Source organism: Battus philenor, unplaced genomic scaffold, assembly GCF_028537555.1.
Source record: "Battus philenor isolate CCGP_79_NKW_IND1 unplaced genomic scaffold, ilBatPhil1.0.hap1 SCAF_3, whole genome shotgun sequence".
In the NCBI taxonomy this organism is placed as follows: Eukaryota; Metazoa; Arthropoda; class Insecta; order Lepidoptera; family Papilionidae; genus Battus; species Battus philenor.
Window position 1 is genome coordinate 14943679 of NW_027181693.1, and position 19758 is coordinate 14963436.

The window sequence follows — 19758 nt, forward strand, 5'->3', positions numbered from 1 at the left end:
TTTAAGAAAAGATACGTTATAATATATATATGTAAAGGCATTTAGACTTCAAAAGACTGTAGTTACATATAACTACATTGATTTGTTTACATTTAACATTATAATACACATTATAGGAACGCAGCTTAGGATGTTAGCCCACAAACCATTTAATTGAATTAATAAACCATTTAAGGTGCACGCTGGATGCATGGCGCTTTCAACTTGCCTCACAAAATGATGATGATTTTAAAGGAGTTACAATTTTTGTTAAAAGATAATAAAAGAAACAACCGGAGCTTACCTTATATAATTGTAAACGTGAAGATCTTTGGCAGAAGCCTATGCTTTGTCGCTGGGTGTTCATCGGCTTACATGATGGTGATAATAAATCAATTACTAATTAATTACATCAACTATTCTGCCTCCAGTGTTTACATAATCATTTTGCAAAAAAGGTTCCCACAGTTTTTGCAAAACGCTTTAGTTTCTGCTTGCCTCATATGCGGTATTAACTTTTTTATAGTAACTTTTTAATTAATTACTTTTAGACATCAAGATGGCGTCGATCGAGACGAGGAAAAATGGCGCCTCTCCAACCATCATGTCGAAAGCACCATGGTAAGTTTTTTTTTAATTTATTAAATGTAACAATGTACACAACAGCTATTTTTAAATATATTTAAAAAGTTTATTTCGAAATATATAAATTATGATCATTTCTTTTAGTGAATGTATTCATGTACATTACGCTGTTTATAGACTTTTTTTTATGGTTTTCTCGTACTGCCGTATCTGATTTTAGGACAGTGCTTTTAAATTTTCTTTATAATTCTTTTGACATACTTTTTAATCTTTTATTCGTCATATGATCTAACTTTTCTCTTCTTTCATTCTATAATTCTCAAGCATTCCTATATAATTATTTCCTTTCATGCGTCGCCTGTTTTCTTTCACCTCGTTTTGTCTCTTTTAGCTTTATTTTTATACTAAAATAGTATTTTGTATGTAATCAGATGCGATTATCAATTTATTTACATTATTTCTGTTTTATTTATATCTCCTTATTTAGTTTATGATTCATATTTTATTTTTGTTTCGCTTACCTCCTATTTGTTTAATTACCTACTTGACCTGTTTTATTTATGGGTTTTGTTACTTTTATCGTTCCGTAAAGAACACCGAAAGTCTTGTTATTTAAAATAAATAATTCATTACTGCAATAAAATTTAAAACGTATCAAATAAGTACTATATAATTTTTCTTGATTAATCGAATGTCCACCCTCAAGATGAAAATATTTTTAAGGTCCTCGAAAGATCTGCATGATTGTTCCATCCGGTCCTATGGGAAATCTACATAGGACTTTGTACAACAGTGCTGACCTATGGCCGCAATGATAATGACTTGAATGTCCGATAGTGCAGTGACATTAATTTCGTTCATATTCATTTATAAACCAATTTTACTGAGTACTTCCAAACTGTCCTCCGAATGTCCTCCGTACTTTCTTGCTGTACTCTGTACGTTTTACTAGCTTTTCAACTGTACTCCGTCATGTTCATATAGTACTGAACGGTAGCAGAAATATCCCGCGTGGTGTTAACTTAGACAATCATATTCATTTTACACCAATTATTGTAACTAAATATCTCTTAAACGGTATGGATTATTTTGATAATGAGATGATTTTGAAATGTAGTACTAGCGAAAAATTCTACGCACGGGAATTAACGGAACAGTTCTTGTTTAATTCCATGTAGAGACAATGCTCTCTATCATTTAACAAAGCGGATTCTGGGCATCTTAAGCCACTTAGCTTGGAGGCAACCAGAGATTCTCGATAAGCTGGTTGTTATAGGAGAAGTAGAGAGAAAGAGATGAGCGGATTTTGTGTCTGGTGACGGGAGCACTCATAAAAACAGATCACAGAGATTTGTGGAGGCAAGGCGTGGAGTCCTCAACCAAGGACTTCCAGGAAGGTCACTACCTTCAGCAATGAAGGTCACGAAGAAGATTCTGGTAGCAATCACTACGTTGTACACTCTGATTTTTTTGTGCAGTCTTTATGTGTAATAAATCTAATTATCCTGTACAATAGCAGTAGCAGAAATGACCGTAATTTTATTATAATTATAGGATAATTAAGTATTATTTCCTTTTCCGCATATAATTGCGGCAAGGTGTTCATTATATATGTATAACTATAAATAAGCAAGTGTATCTGTTTATCTATGTGTAACATTTAAGTAAATTTAGGTTTCTTACTTACTATTATTCAAGAAAACGTGTTTGTAGTAGACCTTAAACGAACAAAATGGCCACTGGAATATTTTTTTTTTTGTTAAAAAAATTATTTCTCATATGTAGTACACGGTAATTAAACAGTGATCTATGTAAATCAAATTTTAAATATGTAACTTTAATATGTAACTTAGAAATTGCCGCGTAATAGGAGGGAAACGCTTATTCCTGTTTATCGTAAGATGATTGATTTTAATCATAAATTTTTCTTTTCTTTCTTTTAAGTAATGAGTATAAAGATATTGCCGTAAATAAATAATAAGTACCGTTCTTGTATTGCAACAAATTTATTAGTTTTATTGAGCTATAAAACGTGACAGGCAAGAAAATATTGACAACTTAATATCTTTATTACGTTTAAAAATGGTTTAAACGACATTTTTAACACATAATAATACTATCTGCACATGTAATTAAAGTATGGGACGTATTTGAGAAATGGGAACAATGAGTCAAATCATTCATTCAAGCTATTGATTCATAAAGATTGCAAGAACCTTGAAAAAAGTTGATCGAGAAAATGTATTTTTATAAAAACACAAGGCCGGCGGTTTTAATTAACTTTATTGTCAACTATAAAACTGAAATTTAAAGTTTCAAAGGTTGAAAAAAGTTTGAAAAAATATGTCGAAAAAAGATTGTCGTGAATTAATATAAGGTAATATCTATTGTCATTATTTTGATACTTTTTTACAGTGCACTGCGATAAACATTGCACATCGGCTTTTGGAAAGAGACAATCGGCTAATTTCGGCTTCGTAGAGCACTATCTCTGTCCCCCACTACCTATGTGACGTTTTGTCGGTTGTATTATAGTAGTTTATATAGTTTGTCGACATATCGTGCGACAGATAACACTACGAAGCTGAAATTAGCCGATTGTCTCTTTCCAAAGGTCTATGTGCAATATTTATCGTCGGATACTTATAAAGTTTTTTTCTTTACTTCAAAAAACGAGTAATTTCTTGTGTTCTTTCAGAAACTTGTTGTTTGAATTCTTGAATTAAAAAGAAAAAAATAAGTTGTTTGTTCATTAATATTAAAACTAAGAATTGTGCACTTGATACAATTGCATTTTTAAAATTTTATAACTATTTCCTGACAAATTTTCCTGAAAAATTCTGTTTACTTATTTGCAATAAGTAAACAGAATTTGTCGAATGTCAAAAAATCTAAATTGAAACCACATTGTGCTTGTTATAAAAAGCAGTTTCGTGAAATTAGATAACGTGCATTCAACAAAGAAGTTATTGAAGTCTAATTCTTACCTTTATGAAACAGTTCCCCGTCGGTGGATCGCCTGTCTGGATTGATATCATTAATTCTTCTTGTAGTAATTGGTTCTTCACATTCACGCAGAGAAAAGGCTTAACATGTTAAGAAGGTCACAAGCAAGTGAAATGCGGAACCTTCGTCCTATTACTCCAAGTTACCGTAACTTGACCCTACATACGACCTATTACATTGAATGTAAATAATCGTTCAAATTATAAACGTTTCAACATTCAGTTATCGCTTATCGAACGAATGTTTTCGTATTTTATATGAAATAACTTAATAAAACCTCTTTGTTTACACTGTTCGTATGGTTCTCGGCGATTTTTCAATTGTTTTCAAATCTAAATATTTGACATAATTTTGTGAATAAATTTAATAAATTTCCAAGTTTAATTACAAAAGAAGTCGCAGGAATTTTCGCAGGCTTTGTGTGGTGTCATTAAAATCAGATAATTTGATAATAATATGCTCATTAGGTAGTTGTCGAATTCTTCTAGAAATATAAAGATTAGAAGTTCTTTTGTCAATAGCAACGGATTCGTTCGACTCCATTTAATGACAATTCATACACCTATTCTTATGTTATCCTAAGACGAAGCTATTGATATTTGATGTATTAGAAGTTGTGCTGCTAGCCAGTCAGGCTTTGTACAGCTTCATCGAAATTGAGCGCATGGAAACAGAGGTTCACGGACTAAAAATTTTACGCTGGGGATCGTACCTGAGACCTAAGACGACGTCTCACTTTGGGAACCTTAAGGCTATGAAACTTTCGGTTAAGCCCGCTTCGTCCCGCTTCTTCGACTATTTCGTCGAAACCTACCACCACCTAGTGGGGGGAATACCCAAGCCGCGTCTACCGACTCGTGATCGTCACTCAAAAATATACATGAACGCTTCCTAATGTGATGAAATAAAACTAAGAGAGAGGTTCTTGACCTCTTGAAGTTGGTTACTACCTAGACCAGAGTTCACCATACTTTTTTGTATCGTAGACCCCTTGCCATGTTTTTCCATATTGGGTAGACCCCCTACTTACCTGATATTAATTTCCTGTAAATTTCTAACTGTAGTGAAGTTTAGTGTTAAAAACTTAAAGTAAAAACAAATGTTAATTTACACATTTATTAATTGAATTTAAATTAAAACTACTCAAAACATAATTTTGTATCTACTATACCAACTAAACCAATCTATTATACCAACATCCTACAACTTACACAATTTTATAAACATATAATAATAATTTTTTTACTTCATAGGTACTTTTATAAATAATGTAAATGTTTTAATATTATAAGACAGTGTGATGTAAGTAAATAGGTACTATCAGTGTATGTGTTGAGATCCATTATCGTGGACCCCCATTTTCATTTCATAGACCTCCAAATTTTTTTTTGCTGACGTTGACCCCTTGCAGGTTGTCATAGACCCCAAGGTGTCGATATAGACCACTTTGGAAATTACTGACCTAGACTCTTTCACCAGAGCTGTAAATGTTGATTAAAAAGCATTTGCTCATATCAAAAAATGTTAATACTACTATTTAGCTGATGAACGCTCAATGCAAGGCATCGATCTGTCGTCGGTGCATCTAGTGGGTGGTATACCCACGCCGCGTCTACCGTATTTAGACGTTCATATGTAGCATTTATTTATAATTCGCTTAAAACGTACCACGGTTTGTGCATAAAAATTGACTGCGTGAGCTATTCATAAAAACCGCAACAGGTTGCACACCGATCGAACGCTACGACCGACGCGAATTGCATGCAAGGTTAACACGCGAATGAAAACTATAGGAGAAATTAAAATAATTTTAAGATACGGAAATTTTGATTAATATTAGTTTTAAATATTATTGCACTCAAAGACTTTATCTTTCCTTTAAGTAGGTTTAAAAATATTAATAATCTTACGTATGTCGTATAGTTAAATTGGAACACGCAGGATGAAAGGCACTTTCGACCGTTCCTCCTATTGGAAATCTATGGTGGACACTTATATCCCTAAAAGTGGACATTTTAAGACTGAAATAATAATGATAATGATGATCGTAGCTTCAAAACAAGTAGTTTTTTTAACTTGTGAATTTTCAGTGTCACCTATAAGTAAGGTGACATTTTTTTATTACGTAAAATTATTTGGTGCAATACTAATGTTTCATGTTCATTAAACCATATATCAACTTATTAACAATTTTTTTTAAATAGAATAACCTTTGACTATCTATACATTGCATCGTGTAAAATGATTGTAAAAAGTGATGGATGCACTCCCTTTTGGGAATCGTTTCCACGGTTTCGAAACCGATTTTTCGGCATCTTGAAAACGTTTACCACGAAATTTTTCGGTTTGTATGTACAGTGTCGAAATAATTCCGCACTTGACATGTCCAGATAATCTGTTGTTTATTTGTTTGAGTGCGCTGACGATGTCCTGATAAAGAAGGGCTTTGTAAGAAAAAGACCAATATTTAGTCACTTCTGCATATGCAGTGGTAGTCGTGCAACGTGTTTTTCTGCGTGGACGTAGTATAGGCGGAAGTCAATTATGAAAATTGTTTTTTTATTATTATATAAAATATTGTGTGTAGCATTTATTTAATCGTGTTTATGTAATACCCTTTACCAATAAAATATATATATATATATATATATATATAAACTCCTTTATTTCTCTCATCTCCATCCAAAGATTATCTGGTAGAGATCGCTTCAAGCGATAAGACCGCCTATTGTACGTCTATATGTATTGAGGTTTTTTTAAAGTGTAAATAAATGAATAATAAAATTGTCTCTTGGTGTCAGTACCATAACTAACCATAAATAGATCCAAAATTTGTTACCTGTGACATTGTTAAATAAAATGTAAGAGCACCGTCGTTGAACTTCAATACTTTATTCTTTTCACAGCACCGATTAATGCGACGACATTTTAAATAATTTGCGGTGAAGTTTCATATTTATCTAAATATATGACATAGATGAAATTTAAAGATTTTAATAACAAAATGTAATATTCTGCTTTCGTTAGATATATGCGACATTTTATATATATATTTAAAGTAAATGGTTGTCTGGTAGAAATTGCATCGTGTGATAATACCGCCCATTGTACTTTTTTCTTAATTATTATGTAACTTAGTATATATTTTTTCGTGTACACTAAAATTTATTAAATTAAAGTGTGAACTATATTCCTGGCAATATATTATTCATTAGCCTTGTAATATATTTCTTTTCACTTTGAAATACTCTACGGGTACGTAATGGCGAGCCAATAACGAGTTGGTGGAGGTTATATATCTTTCGAATTTTTTTACAACTACCCACGTATTAAGGGACCTAGAGGTCGATTACCAACTGGTCGAGCTTATATTGAAACGTATATAAGAATTTTGAAGTTGTTTTCTGTTAGTGAAACGACTAGGGAGAGACTTAAGTATTATTTATTTAGTAATGTTCAAGAAAAGGAGTAATATTTTCACACAACCGCCACCGCCAAATTACTCAACACGTGTTTCACCCCTCCACGGGGCATCTTCAGGAGTTATGTTACACCGATTAGTTTCTTGTGTTGTTATTAATGTTCATTATTATTTCAGCTGTAGAATATCCAATGCTAATCCTCTTCCATAGATTTCCAAGGTTTCCAGGACCGATTGAAAGCGAACATCATTCAACATTTTTGTCGACTTTAACAAGGTCATCTGTTCACCCACACAAGTGGACGTCATACGCTGTGCTTGCCGGCCAGTGGTCTCCAATCTAAAACCCAACTCTAACCCTAGCTGCCATCTGTTTACGCACAGTAAGGCCTGAGCTCTGGTACCTCACCTTGGTAATCCACTGGACCATGTCGGTTACATTCATCAGTGTACAGATCTTCTCATTCCTATAGATCTCTTAGAGAAATCTCGAGCAAACCATGTGCGTACCAATGGGGGCTATGTTAATAACATTAGCAAACTATCAATAAACAAACAACAATCATAACAAACAAAATTATCAATGCACGATTCAGTCCACACGCGTTCGTGTAATAACTATGTGCTGTCATTGTCATTTGCATGCAAGAGACGAGAGATTTTAATGTCGGAATAGTAAACCCTTCGTTTGTCTTAGCCTAGATCTGCCCAGGCTGCCCTTCTGCCCTAGGAAAGATATGTCCGGAATCGACACGAGCGATATTTTATCGAATATCTCTTAAAATACAGTTCAAAATACTTTGAGTTTTAATCTGGATGTACCGCAGATTACAGACAATAACTTGGAGTTAAGAAATTCCATTAATTTGTTTCCGAACGAAAAATACAGTGTATCCAAACACCAAAGCCGAACCGCTGTTATCGTAAAGAGGGTGCACCGTAGAGTGTGCGCCTGGCAAGCCTTTGGCGTACTAAAGGTTAAGGAAGCCTTGGCATTGAGCCGCGGGAGTTTAGGGTGGGGGCCCTAAACTCCCACTAGCTTCGGCGACTTTGAGGCGGACGATCGTTCGACGTGGTCTCGAACCATTGTGATGGCACCAATAGGGTTTCGGAGGTAGCGTATACACGCATACCCCGGGACGGGCTATCGATAATAGCACGGCGCGAGGGAAGACCGCGTGGCGATCCCTGACCGGGAAATGCCGCGGTCCCCCGTATAGCGCAGAGGGCGATCACGGGGGGGGGGGGTTGTGGGTAGGAATCCCACATACCCCTGTCCTCCCCCCAGAGGCGAGGCATCTTGAACGTCCGGAAGATCCCCCCCCCCCGAAACCAAAAAAAGCCTTGCTATTAGTTACACGTAATGAAACATGAGCTAGATATAGAGCATCCGACAGGAAACGAATTTAAATATTTTAAAGTTAGAAAAAAAATTATTGTATGCCGCATTATTAATTAATACATTATAAATATCACTACCTAGACGGCCTAGGGTGATTACTTATCGCTGTAAAAGCTTTAAAAGAGTTAATATGTAGCTCGTTGGCCAAGGAGTTTTATAACTTTTACACCTACTTCCAAACATCCTTTGAAGTGTGATTTCCTTAAAATAAAAATACTTCTTTTGGAATTCAACAGATCAATAACTACTTGCAGCATTAAGTTGTAAGGATAGATAATAAACTGTTTAATTTTAATATGTACTAATACGAATATTGAAAACGCTTATCTTATTTTATTACATTATTTATTATTTCTGAAATAGTTTTTGAACAGGTTTGACTAATTTTATTGACAGTGAATAACCTAATCGTTCACGCATTTAAAAGTTTTTATATCTATAACAAAGTGGATTCACAATGTATACGATCAGACGTTGTAAGTTTGATTTAGGGCGCGCATTTTTTAATAAACAATATCATATATAGTGTTACAATAACGCCTGTTCATATATTAAAAAAAAACAATACAATATGTAAAATAAACAATTTTTTTTAAGAGTGATCGCAAAATACAATACATAGGATATTACATTATATCATATCTAGATGAAGTGTGAGAGTTGAGACAAAAACTATTATTCTATTTTTCGAATTTCGAACTTTAATATTCATACAGCTCATCATCATGATTATATCATCAGATAGATAAGCTCTGCAAGACACAAACTAATGGCGTCGATCTGTGTAGATATCTGCTTAAAATCATGTTTTTTTTTCACTTGTTGACACGAAGTGTTTGACAGTAGGGACACATTATTTAATATAATCTGTGGTTTGTATAAAAATACATTTTTTTTAATTTGCTTATTTTTCTGCCCATAACAACCTCCTTAGTGATTTAACAAATATATAAGAATTATTGGAACTGGTGAATTGATTTAGTGTTTAGCGACATTTGACGACTCGTTGATATTTATAAAGATTTTATACATAGAGCGAATATAATGCTTACGATAATACGCACACCTCTGTTTGTGGAACAATTCACGCTATATCAAGTATTTATGCCTTAGACGTTGGTGTCCATGCCCGATAAGGAAACACGGGGCCATGATTTCCTTGGCCAAAGCGGAATACCTCGTAAATAAATGCCCTGCATTTTTGCATGCATTAGTCATATTCGTTTAATTTTTTCACAAGTATACCTTTTAAGTTTAATAATAAAATTGGAAAATGGGGTATATAAAAAAGAAGTAACCTAAATGAATTGAAAATTGTATCTGTGATAAAATATGATAATCTGTATTAAATAAGAAAACACGTGGTGATTTCCTAAACCTGTGACATTTGAGGATAGAGGTGAAGGAAGAGAGGCGATGCATGAAAGGAAATTAGTATGTATGAGAATGCTAGATAAATATAGAATGAAAGAAGAGGAAAGTTAGATCATATGTCAAATAAAAAAAAGAGTAAAAACATGAAATTATGTGAAAAGAATTATAAAGAAAAATGCTCTGTCCTAAAATCAGATAGGGCAGTACGAGAGGTCTCCAATAACGAGGGCCATAAAATTTTATTAAGATTGGTATTTGGTCTGGTATTGGTCTACGGGTTGGTGTAGTATAAACGATTGACATTTAAATTACCTTAAAAATCGTAAATAAACATCCGGCATTTTATGTGCATTACCAAGAAATCATATTTAAATCGCATACCTTTTTTCATCTATATGCACTGATTCATGCTCAATGACAAATAAATAAAACTAGTATTGTGCATACTGTGATATCAGGAAAACAGATAATATACAGGTTGATTGATTATAGGTTTAAAAGCTATAGAGCATGGTTGCACAGACTTATTAAGACTAGGGGCCACTCGGGCAAATCATGAACTGATGGCGGGCCGACCGCCAGAAGTAATTAAATTTTTTTGGTTTTATTTAATATTTTTCGAATGTACGAGAGTATTATTTTTGCTGTCGGCGGGCCACCAGTATTCGACCGGCGGGCTGTGTTCTGTGCATCCATGCTACAAAGCTCATTTGTTAGAAAAAAAATGTAAAGATTTTACACTTATATAAACAACCTGTATGAAATCATCACTCTGAAATATTAATTCATTTTTTTATTAGAATGGCACAGACCAAAAATTTTAGCAGAACAAAATCTGCAGGGACAGATAGTAAATAATAATTAATTTTAATATGTAGTATTTATCATTACGTTATCAATTATTTCTATGTACAATACATTAAACTCCATTAAATGAGTAATACATTAACACTATAAATCTTTTAAAAGTGTAACATATCACCGTGTATGTTAACACACGAAATACTTTCATTGTATGGTTTCATGGTCGCCCGAAATAAGTCTGTTTGTGTGCGGTCAAGAATCTACATTAGAGTCCTTTATGACAATTTATCTGCTCCGGCATGCCTAATTGCCCAAGCCAACGCACGACGGCTGTGATTGACCTTTCGCGGGACGTGCCTTAACATCTGACTAGCATCTGCTCATGTGTGACCTTTGCACTGAACAACATTTATTTATTTCCATATTTAAATACTTGATAATTTTACAATTGTATTTATCTTTGAATATAAAGATATTTTTTTTATTTACAAACGATTTTATTTTATTTTAATAATCAACATACGGATATACATAAACCGCCAAACTGTACAATGTATTTACATAATAACAGATGATCTCGTAATGAATAATTTAAGGGAATTATAAAGTAATGTAAATGTAAAAAAAAGGCAAAGAAAGAAATAAAAATACAGCAAAACTGAACAAAATGTAAATCTGTATTATTCTGGCGGAAAGGTGACGAAAGTGAGGTAATCATTGAAAGGATTAGGAAAAAAATGAATGGTATGAAAGAATTTATAAGGAATAAAAGATGTTGAGAAGAGAACAGATGAGAACGCGAATAATATTTTTTTTTTGTAAAAGTGTCTTGGGTACACAGGGATCGTTCCTGTTCTAAAATCTTGATTGTAAGGTTACAATATGTTCGTGTAATTAAATAAAACTTATTATATCATTCAAGATTTTTTAGTCAATCGAAATGTTTGCAATTTGGTTTTTGACATATATTAGGGGGATCGGAAAGTAATATCGCTTTCTTTAGTTAAATTCACACGACTACATTGTTAACAAGTTTTTATTTCTGGTCAACAATTTATTCACCTTCGTTATCAACAACCATTTGCCATCTAGTATACAAATTTTCAATGCTGGAGCGGAAAAAATCAATCGGTTTTTTTCTGTAAAATATGTCGACAGAAACGATATTAATTCTCGGAATCTCTAATATATGATTGATATTATAATGTACACATAAAAATTTGTTAAAAATCATCAAATAGAACAACTGTTAAGTTTCTGGCCGGTGACCTACTTTTTTTTTTCTTTTTATAATGGCCCCCGCTATTGGGGGCCTCTCGTACCCTTAACTTTTTGGGATTAGGGACTTTATAATAATTTTTCTTTCAGTCTTTTCTTTATTTATCACTCTCTTTCACGCGTTACAATCTTTCATTCTTTACTTTTGTCCTTCACAATATCTTTCGTTTTGCTCTTTTATACCTTCTTTCTTTCCTCGCCTTTCTTCCATCATCTTCTTACTCTAAGATGGCTAGGTACATTTTATTTATTTTTATTCTTTAATTTTATCTTTATTTGCACATTTATTTCACTTTCTTAATTCTTTATTACACATTTCTTTTTCTATTTCTTATTATTAGTGGTGACCTACTTACATTATATAGCTTACAATAATCGACGATTCAAAAGCGCATAAATTACCTACTTGAATAAAGATATTTTTAATTTGGAAAAAAAAAGTAACCGTTTTTCTAATGGTCGAAAAGAAAGAGTCCTTCCTCACGTCGTCAGTCTGCAAACCTATTGAATCATCCGCGCAACAGGTTGTGTTTGCATCTATTATAAAAACCGCGACACGATATTCAAAACATTCCGTAATTTTTCATCTTGTTGAAACAAGACTTGTTTGTCAAATGCTCGATTATTAATGAGTTCTGACCATATATAAGCGAGTTTGTGGTGAACGTTTGGCTTTAATGTTAGCAATGGGTTTATCATATCTCCGGACCAAAGGCTATTGCGGCGCTATCAGAGGAGAACACTAATGGTGACAAAATTCACCATTTGGTTGAATTTTAAAAATATTATTATACATATCCTTGTGTGGATTGAGATGACACTTTTTAGAAAGAAATTGTCTCGACAGAGGTACTGTCAAAAGGTCATGACCTATCGCAGTCTAATAAATAGCTATATTATTTTTTTTTAATTTGATCCATACAAATGATGAAAGATGATGGATATGGATTAGTGTAATATTTAGTTTGATCAGATTTATTATATATATATACATATATATATATATATATATATAAAATATATATATATATATATAAAATATATATACATTTTGTTTAATTTCACTCTACAAAATTAACAGTACTTAAAATCAGACCAACAATAAATCTATTTAACTTAATATAATTTATAGTACTTTTATTTTATTATTTTATGGTTTATTGTACCGACGCAATATGAGCACAATATTTCGCTTATTTGCGAAAACCGATCCGTTAAAACAAGACAAGAAATTCTTTTGCGAATCTATATGTAATTGTTTACAAATTATAATCAAACTATTTCTAATTGTGCTGATGTTATACCGAATTGCCGAAGACTTAGCGCCTAAACGCCGGAAGGACGGGAAGGATGCGGCCAAAAAGGATACACAGTGCGTTTTCGACACGTTCCCGGTTATTTCGTAACTGAAATACGCGCGCGCGAATCGCTACTGCGCCAGTGAAAGTCTAGCGCCGAGTTTCGCGCCCACACCTGCTTCTGTGAATCGTACGCTTGCGCGCCGTTGTGTGGTTCTCTTATCATGTGGTTCAATGTGTCTTTGGACTCTTCAGGCAAAAAGAAAGTGCTGTTCTTTGAGTAAGTTGTTATGAATTTTAATGCTGAGGTTTTTTTATCGTCTCCGTTTTTGGGGTCCTCTCGTATACCATTATTGTGGAAAGGGACTATTACATTTTTTATAAATTTTTCACGTGTGTTTTTATTTTCAGTCTTCACATAGTTGTTCATTCATTCGTTTAACATAAATAACATAATCTAACATTTTCATTCATTCTAAATTTTCCTTCTTTGTATCGCCTCTCATCCTCTCCTCAATTATCACAGTCTAAGTATTACTGTAACAACATGTCACAGTCTATTCTTATTTTATAAAACCTTAAGTTATTTATATGTATCATGTTTACTTTTAGGTGTTTTTATTATTATTTTTAATTTATTAGCTTGCCGTTTTTTGAACGCTGTAAAAGCCAGAACGGCTAACAGCGTCTAGCACCAATCGAATATAGCCTAGTATTTATAAGACAGATATATATGTATTACAATATAAAGATTTTTTGTTTTTCTTCATCTCAATATTTTTAATATACATTTTTATTTTGTAACCTTACTTTGTTTCTTTTATTGATGTATGTTTTAATATTATTTAAATTGCGTACCCGGTCCTTATTTGATTTTCAATTTTATGTTTCATTCCTTCCAATTACATTCTGGATCACTCTCCTGCCGTGATTGAAGAGGGATACTCAAATATGAAGTCGTCGAAGTATCTAGGTTGGAGACTTGATCAAATACACATTGTCTCAAATATGGTACTTTAAGATTCTGGACTCTTCTGGAATCTTCCGGACTCATGATCTCTATGATGAATTGGCAGCGTGGGTAGTCGGAAAACTGTGAACGCACGCTGCTAGTAACCTGTCTTTTTGGATCTCTATGGGGGAGGCTCATAGCCGGAAATATGTGTCATTCGGATGAAACAAAAGTGGTTTTAATGATAATAATTAAATACACAATATTATATTGATACCGGTTTTGTTTTGATCCGCCATCATAATTACGAGTTAGTGTTCATTATGAATGTTATTAATTACGAACAATTCGACAAAAAGTTAGCGTGAACTTCAGTTAAGTGAAAAAAAAATTATAATTACTATTTTTTTATTATTTTCAACTCTGTTTTTCACGTATAATTAATGCAATACTGTAAATTTTTATTCCTTAACGGCTGTGGTCGGCCAGGTGTGACGTGATCGGGCACAATGCGACAGATATACGAGGATGAGTACAAAGGCATGCTTTTGTAAAGAACTAGTGTAATTACTCCGTTTATATTGCCTTAATCTTCGTCGCAATAGTGGAAACGACTCAGCTGAGCGGTTCTTGTGCATATCAAATTATAAACTAAAAACTTAAACCATAAAATAATAAAGTAAAATACTATAAATTATATAATAATATAGATATAAATAATATAGATTTATTGTTGGTCTGATTTTTATTTTACATTTTTTTATTATTATTAACGCAGTGTTTGTTAGTGTGTAGTAGTGTACGTTATTTTTGTCTTTTGTTAAAATTTAATTTTATATTTTTAATTGTATGTATATTAAGTACTGTTTATTATGTAGAGTGAAATTAAACAATACAATTTATATATATGTATGTATGTATACTTAGTTTTTAAACACAAAGTTTATAGTTTATAGCCTTGTTAGAATGTCTTGTGGCGTGTATTGGCAGAATTCAGTGTTCCTAAACACCTGTTAGTTTTTTTATTTATTGATTAATTAAATATAAGCAATAGTCGCCCAGCGTTAGAGGACTCAGACTTACGATTGTAGGTCGCAGGTTCGGTTCCACACAATCTTATATAATTCACACTAGACACTACATTCTACTGTTCCAATCGATTCAATCGGAATCTTCTCGATTAGCGTTGTATTAAAATTATTCTACGTATAAGATTCTACTGCTCCAATAGAGTAAATTAAGATCAAATCGATTCTATTTGTAGAGCGATTTTCTCATAGTCTGATTTTATAACTTTCAACCTATTTAGGGGACCGGAAAGTAATGTCGTTTCTGTCGACATTTAATACAGAAGATTGACTTTTACTGCTCGGGCATTAAAAAATTGAATATTAGATGGGAAAAGGTTGTTGTTAACGAAGGTGAATATATTGTTAATTGGATATAAAAACTTGTTAAAAATGTAGTCGTGTGAATTTAATTTAAGAAAGTGATACGGACATTACTTTCCGGTTCCCTTATTATTCAATAGAATTAAATCGAATGATGGTAGTTGTTATTTGAGGGAAATATAAAGAAAACATTATACGGATAAGTCGTGATGTAGTGATAAGGACCGATATAACAGAACATAAAAATGTTTTAATACTTCTAGGGTAAAAATAGATGATTTCGTTCAACCTAATGCAATCATGTATTTTTAGATCGTTTATGAACGTCTTAAAAATGGCCTGCGCCTCACTACGGTGGTTATATTTTCTTATATAAATATATTATATATCATTGGAGTATGACAGGTTTGTCCGGATACTGAATACAAACGGAATGCCATAACCAAATTTACTACTTTTCATTAAAATATGTTTACAACCATATTATATTAAGACACTTCACTAGTTGTAGTAACAGTGGCCTTTACCTCATAGCGCGCAGAACAAATGATTGCTAAAGCTGTATGATCCTGGCGTGAAGTCTACAATCTAGCAAGCGCAAGCGCAGCGTAAAACTTAGAACTACTAGGTGAACAGACAATCTTGTTATAATCATTGGAAGTCGGTGGAATCGGACCGCTTCCAACACGTCCAAAAAATTATAAAGTTGCCTATGCTCTTAAAACTAACACATGTGTATTAAAAGGCGGTGGCGGCGCGTGGTTTTAAAAGATCAATTCAGATTACACATTACACGCTCGGAGTTTGTTGTTTTATGTTTATTACATTTCTTTGAAGATGAAGGTCTTTGACCTATGTGTGTTACGGGTGATGACACGCGACTGAGACATTATCACCTACGACTGGCCACATGAGAAGGCTCAAAGTCACCCTTTGGCTTTGCTTGGAGTTTTGCAGCGAGATTTACTTCATTGGAGATAAACAGTAACAAAAGGCAGTAAGAAAGTACAAACTGAGAAACTTAGAAATATAAAATTAATTACAATTGTTACCTTATAACTATCTCACTAAGAACCTTTAATGATTTATATACAAACAATGACAAAACAATTAAAAACATTACTAAACAGGCATCAAAGATCCAGCGCATTCTGCATATCGCACCGCAATAATTACGAGTCACAGCAAGACGTCGCGTTCCAATGAGGTTTAAATTGTATTGTGTACTCGATAATTTCGAACGAAATTGTCTTTTAAAATATACGAGATAGCACGAGAATATATCAATATCATTAATATATGAATTGTGGAGGTCATACATCCTGTATAAGGTTGCACGTTTACCGATATTTGTCTTAGCCGTTGAAAAAAAAAGTGAGATGTAGAACGCGTTCTTGCTGCAGGAATTCGAAAGGTTACCTCGGACAACAGTTCCGAATAGTTAACATTGAATAAGAAATCACCGATGTAGTTCGAAGAATTGCTTATATGAAGTAGCAGTATCATGAGCACATTGTTGCAACAATTACAACCAATGGCCGATGGAGCCGAAAAATTGGGTCGTGAGGCGAAGGTAGCGGGAAGTCGCTGGATGACCAGCGCGCAAGACCGGTCATCATGACGATCTTTGTGGGCAGCCTATGATTTGCAGCGAGCGTCCATCAGTTCGAAAGAAGAAGATATTATAATAATGTTTGCTTAAAGATTACACGTTAAAATAGATCAAAGCGAGGCGACGAAGCATTATGTCTATAATCACAAGCTAAATAAGTATGCAATCAATGAGACATCTATTCAAATGCTACCCGGCTTTACTTTAAATATTGATCGAGCATTTAACGACTAAAGTTTGGTAAATATCCTGCATTCCAAGTTAAATGTCATCCGTCTTGATTATACTTAGGGCCTTTGCATATTTTTATATGGGGAACTACGTATCATACGATGGTTTGTATTTTTTTTTACCTTGCACGGCATTTGCAGGTGCGTGTTTATAACTATGTACCGGTTTATATATGACATTTAAAAAAATACATGGCTGACATTGTGCTATTAAACATTCAGATATGCATAATTAATCAAAGCCAAAAGCCTCTTATATCTCAAAGAGGATAAACCATAATCATTACGTTGGGTAGGTTGACGATCGTATGGTATTATGGTACGCAGAGGATGCAAATGCAAATCCTCTAGAAAGTTACTTGTGTGCAGTGGTAATCATATTAATTCAAGGTGTGAGTTATATATGATTGCATCACGGGAATCAAACCCGCGACCTACAATCGCAAGTAAACAATATATACATATATGCTATTAACAATATATAAGATTTACTTCTTTATTTATAGGGACTCGTGTTAACACGTTGAACGCCATGGCGGACACCATGTGTCTGACAGCATACTGTCCCCTGGAACCACACCATTAAATCGAAAATCGTCAAAAAATCGCTAAGGTGTTTTTTTTTGTAAATATTGTCAGTAAAACCCTTAAAAATAATGGGTGACTTACGGAAACAGCGATTTACCCATTATTTTTCTGTGGGGCTGCGCGGGTCACATGCCTTGGTAAAAACAGTCGAAACACTGTCCGTTGGCTCCCTAGAGGCTTCTGAAGTGATCGAGGGCATGCGGACACATGGTGTCCGACGCGGCCTCTTGGACCCAACATGATGGCAGTCACATGGTGTCCGTCGCGGCCCACTGAACTAAACATGGTTTTTAGTCTGGCGTTCAACGTGTTAAAAAAGGTACAAGATGTAAATGTACACATTATGTATATATATCTAGATAATTATCGTATCAAAGAACTATAAGTCATATGGAATTTTCCTATGATTTTTGTTCGTTTTACACGGACGAAATGTCAAAATGAGACAAGGACAGTTAACTTGTTTCACTCTCAATAAATTTACACGCGAGTTCGCGTTTTATATTTGTTTCGGAAGAAAATACGACCGATTGTGGGTTGGCGATCCCAAAAAGAACGTTCAATTGCATTTCTATATTGTTAGGGAGACCGGGAAGTAATCTGATTTCTGTTGACATATACAGACCAATTGGTTTTTACCACTACGGTATTCAAAATTTGTATTCTAGATTGCAAAAGGTTATTGATGACGAAGGTGAATAAATTGTTGATTAGAAATAAAAACTTGTAATTAAAATGTAGTTGCGTGTATTAAGCAAAACGACATTACTTTCCGGTCCCCCTAATATATTATCTATTCTGGTCTATGTTTACAATAATATAAAATTTCCATTCATTAATCATTATGCATCGATCAACTATGTGTAATAAAATTAAATAATGCGTGTTTTTTTAATTGTTACCGGCCAATGTTTATGCATGGGGAGACTTTTATGATCGCATTTGCAAGTCACAGGTGTATATCGTGCAATACTAAGACTGACGTTTTAATACTTAGACTTTGTTTATTAAAACACAAGTTCTAAAACTTTTATTCAAAAAAAAATCATAGAATTTTTACTCTATAAATGTAGAGAACAAGTAAGGTTTTCTACAAATGTAACTTTAAATATTAACTAAATTAAAATACTATAGTTCTGGAAGCATTCAACATCTTCTCGTCTAAACACACATGATAACTAGAGGTACGGAATTTTCGCAAAAAAAAATCACCAATTTCGCATTTAAATTTTTCAAACATTGCAAATTTCGCATTTATACTTTAAAACTTATTAAATTTGGGGTAATAGGCATTTTTCGACAAAAATTTTTCAAAATTAAAGGTGCATGCCTTAACATTTGACAAGTTTAGTTAATTAAAAAATCGTAAAAAAATTAATATTCGCAACCTTAAGCGTTCTTCTTTTTTAGTTTGTTACGACGACGTTGTATATTTTAAAGATGAGTTAAGCGTCCACTATGTAAAGTTGGATGTCAAATACTCTGTATTAGATTCTGCTCCATCAAAGGACGAAAAGTTGCATTTGACGGCCAACAAATTATCATGCATATTATGATTTATATTTTTATTAATAAGTTCATGGATTAGCCCATTGATGGCAGAGTTCTAAAAAAAGATAAGGCGTTTTTCTAAAAATTAGGGATTTTCAACTGACCAGAGGTCTTTTACACAAAACAAAGAGCTTCTTAACTGATAAGTAAGCCAAGAAATATATCCCGTAGGCCTTAGGCGTTTATGATACGGAGTTGACATCACTGAATTTACCTATGAAAGTGTGTATATTCATCAATTAACTCATTTAAAAATGATCTTGAAAAACAGAAAAATTACATACATT

At 33.3% G+C, this 19758-nt stretch overlaps 1 protein-coding gene across 1 annotated transcript in view; it reads left to right on the forward strand.

Annotated features, from left to right (window-relative positions):
* The first annotated feature begins 535 nt into the window (after nt 1–535).
* Nucleotides 536–19758, forward strand: part of LOC137926644 (17-beta-hydroxysteroid dehydrogenase 13-like) — a 36884-nt gene continuing 17661 nt past the window's right edge. The window contains exon 1 of the mRNA XM_068770312.1: nt 536–600. Within this exon, the coding sequence (XP_068626413.1) occupies nt 539–600 (62 nt within the window). The 5' untranslated portion in view covers nt 536–538. The remainder of the gene's footprint in view (nt 601–19758) is intronic.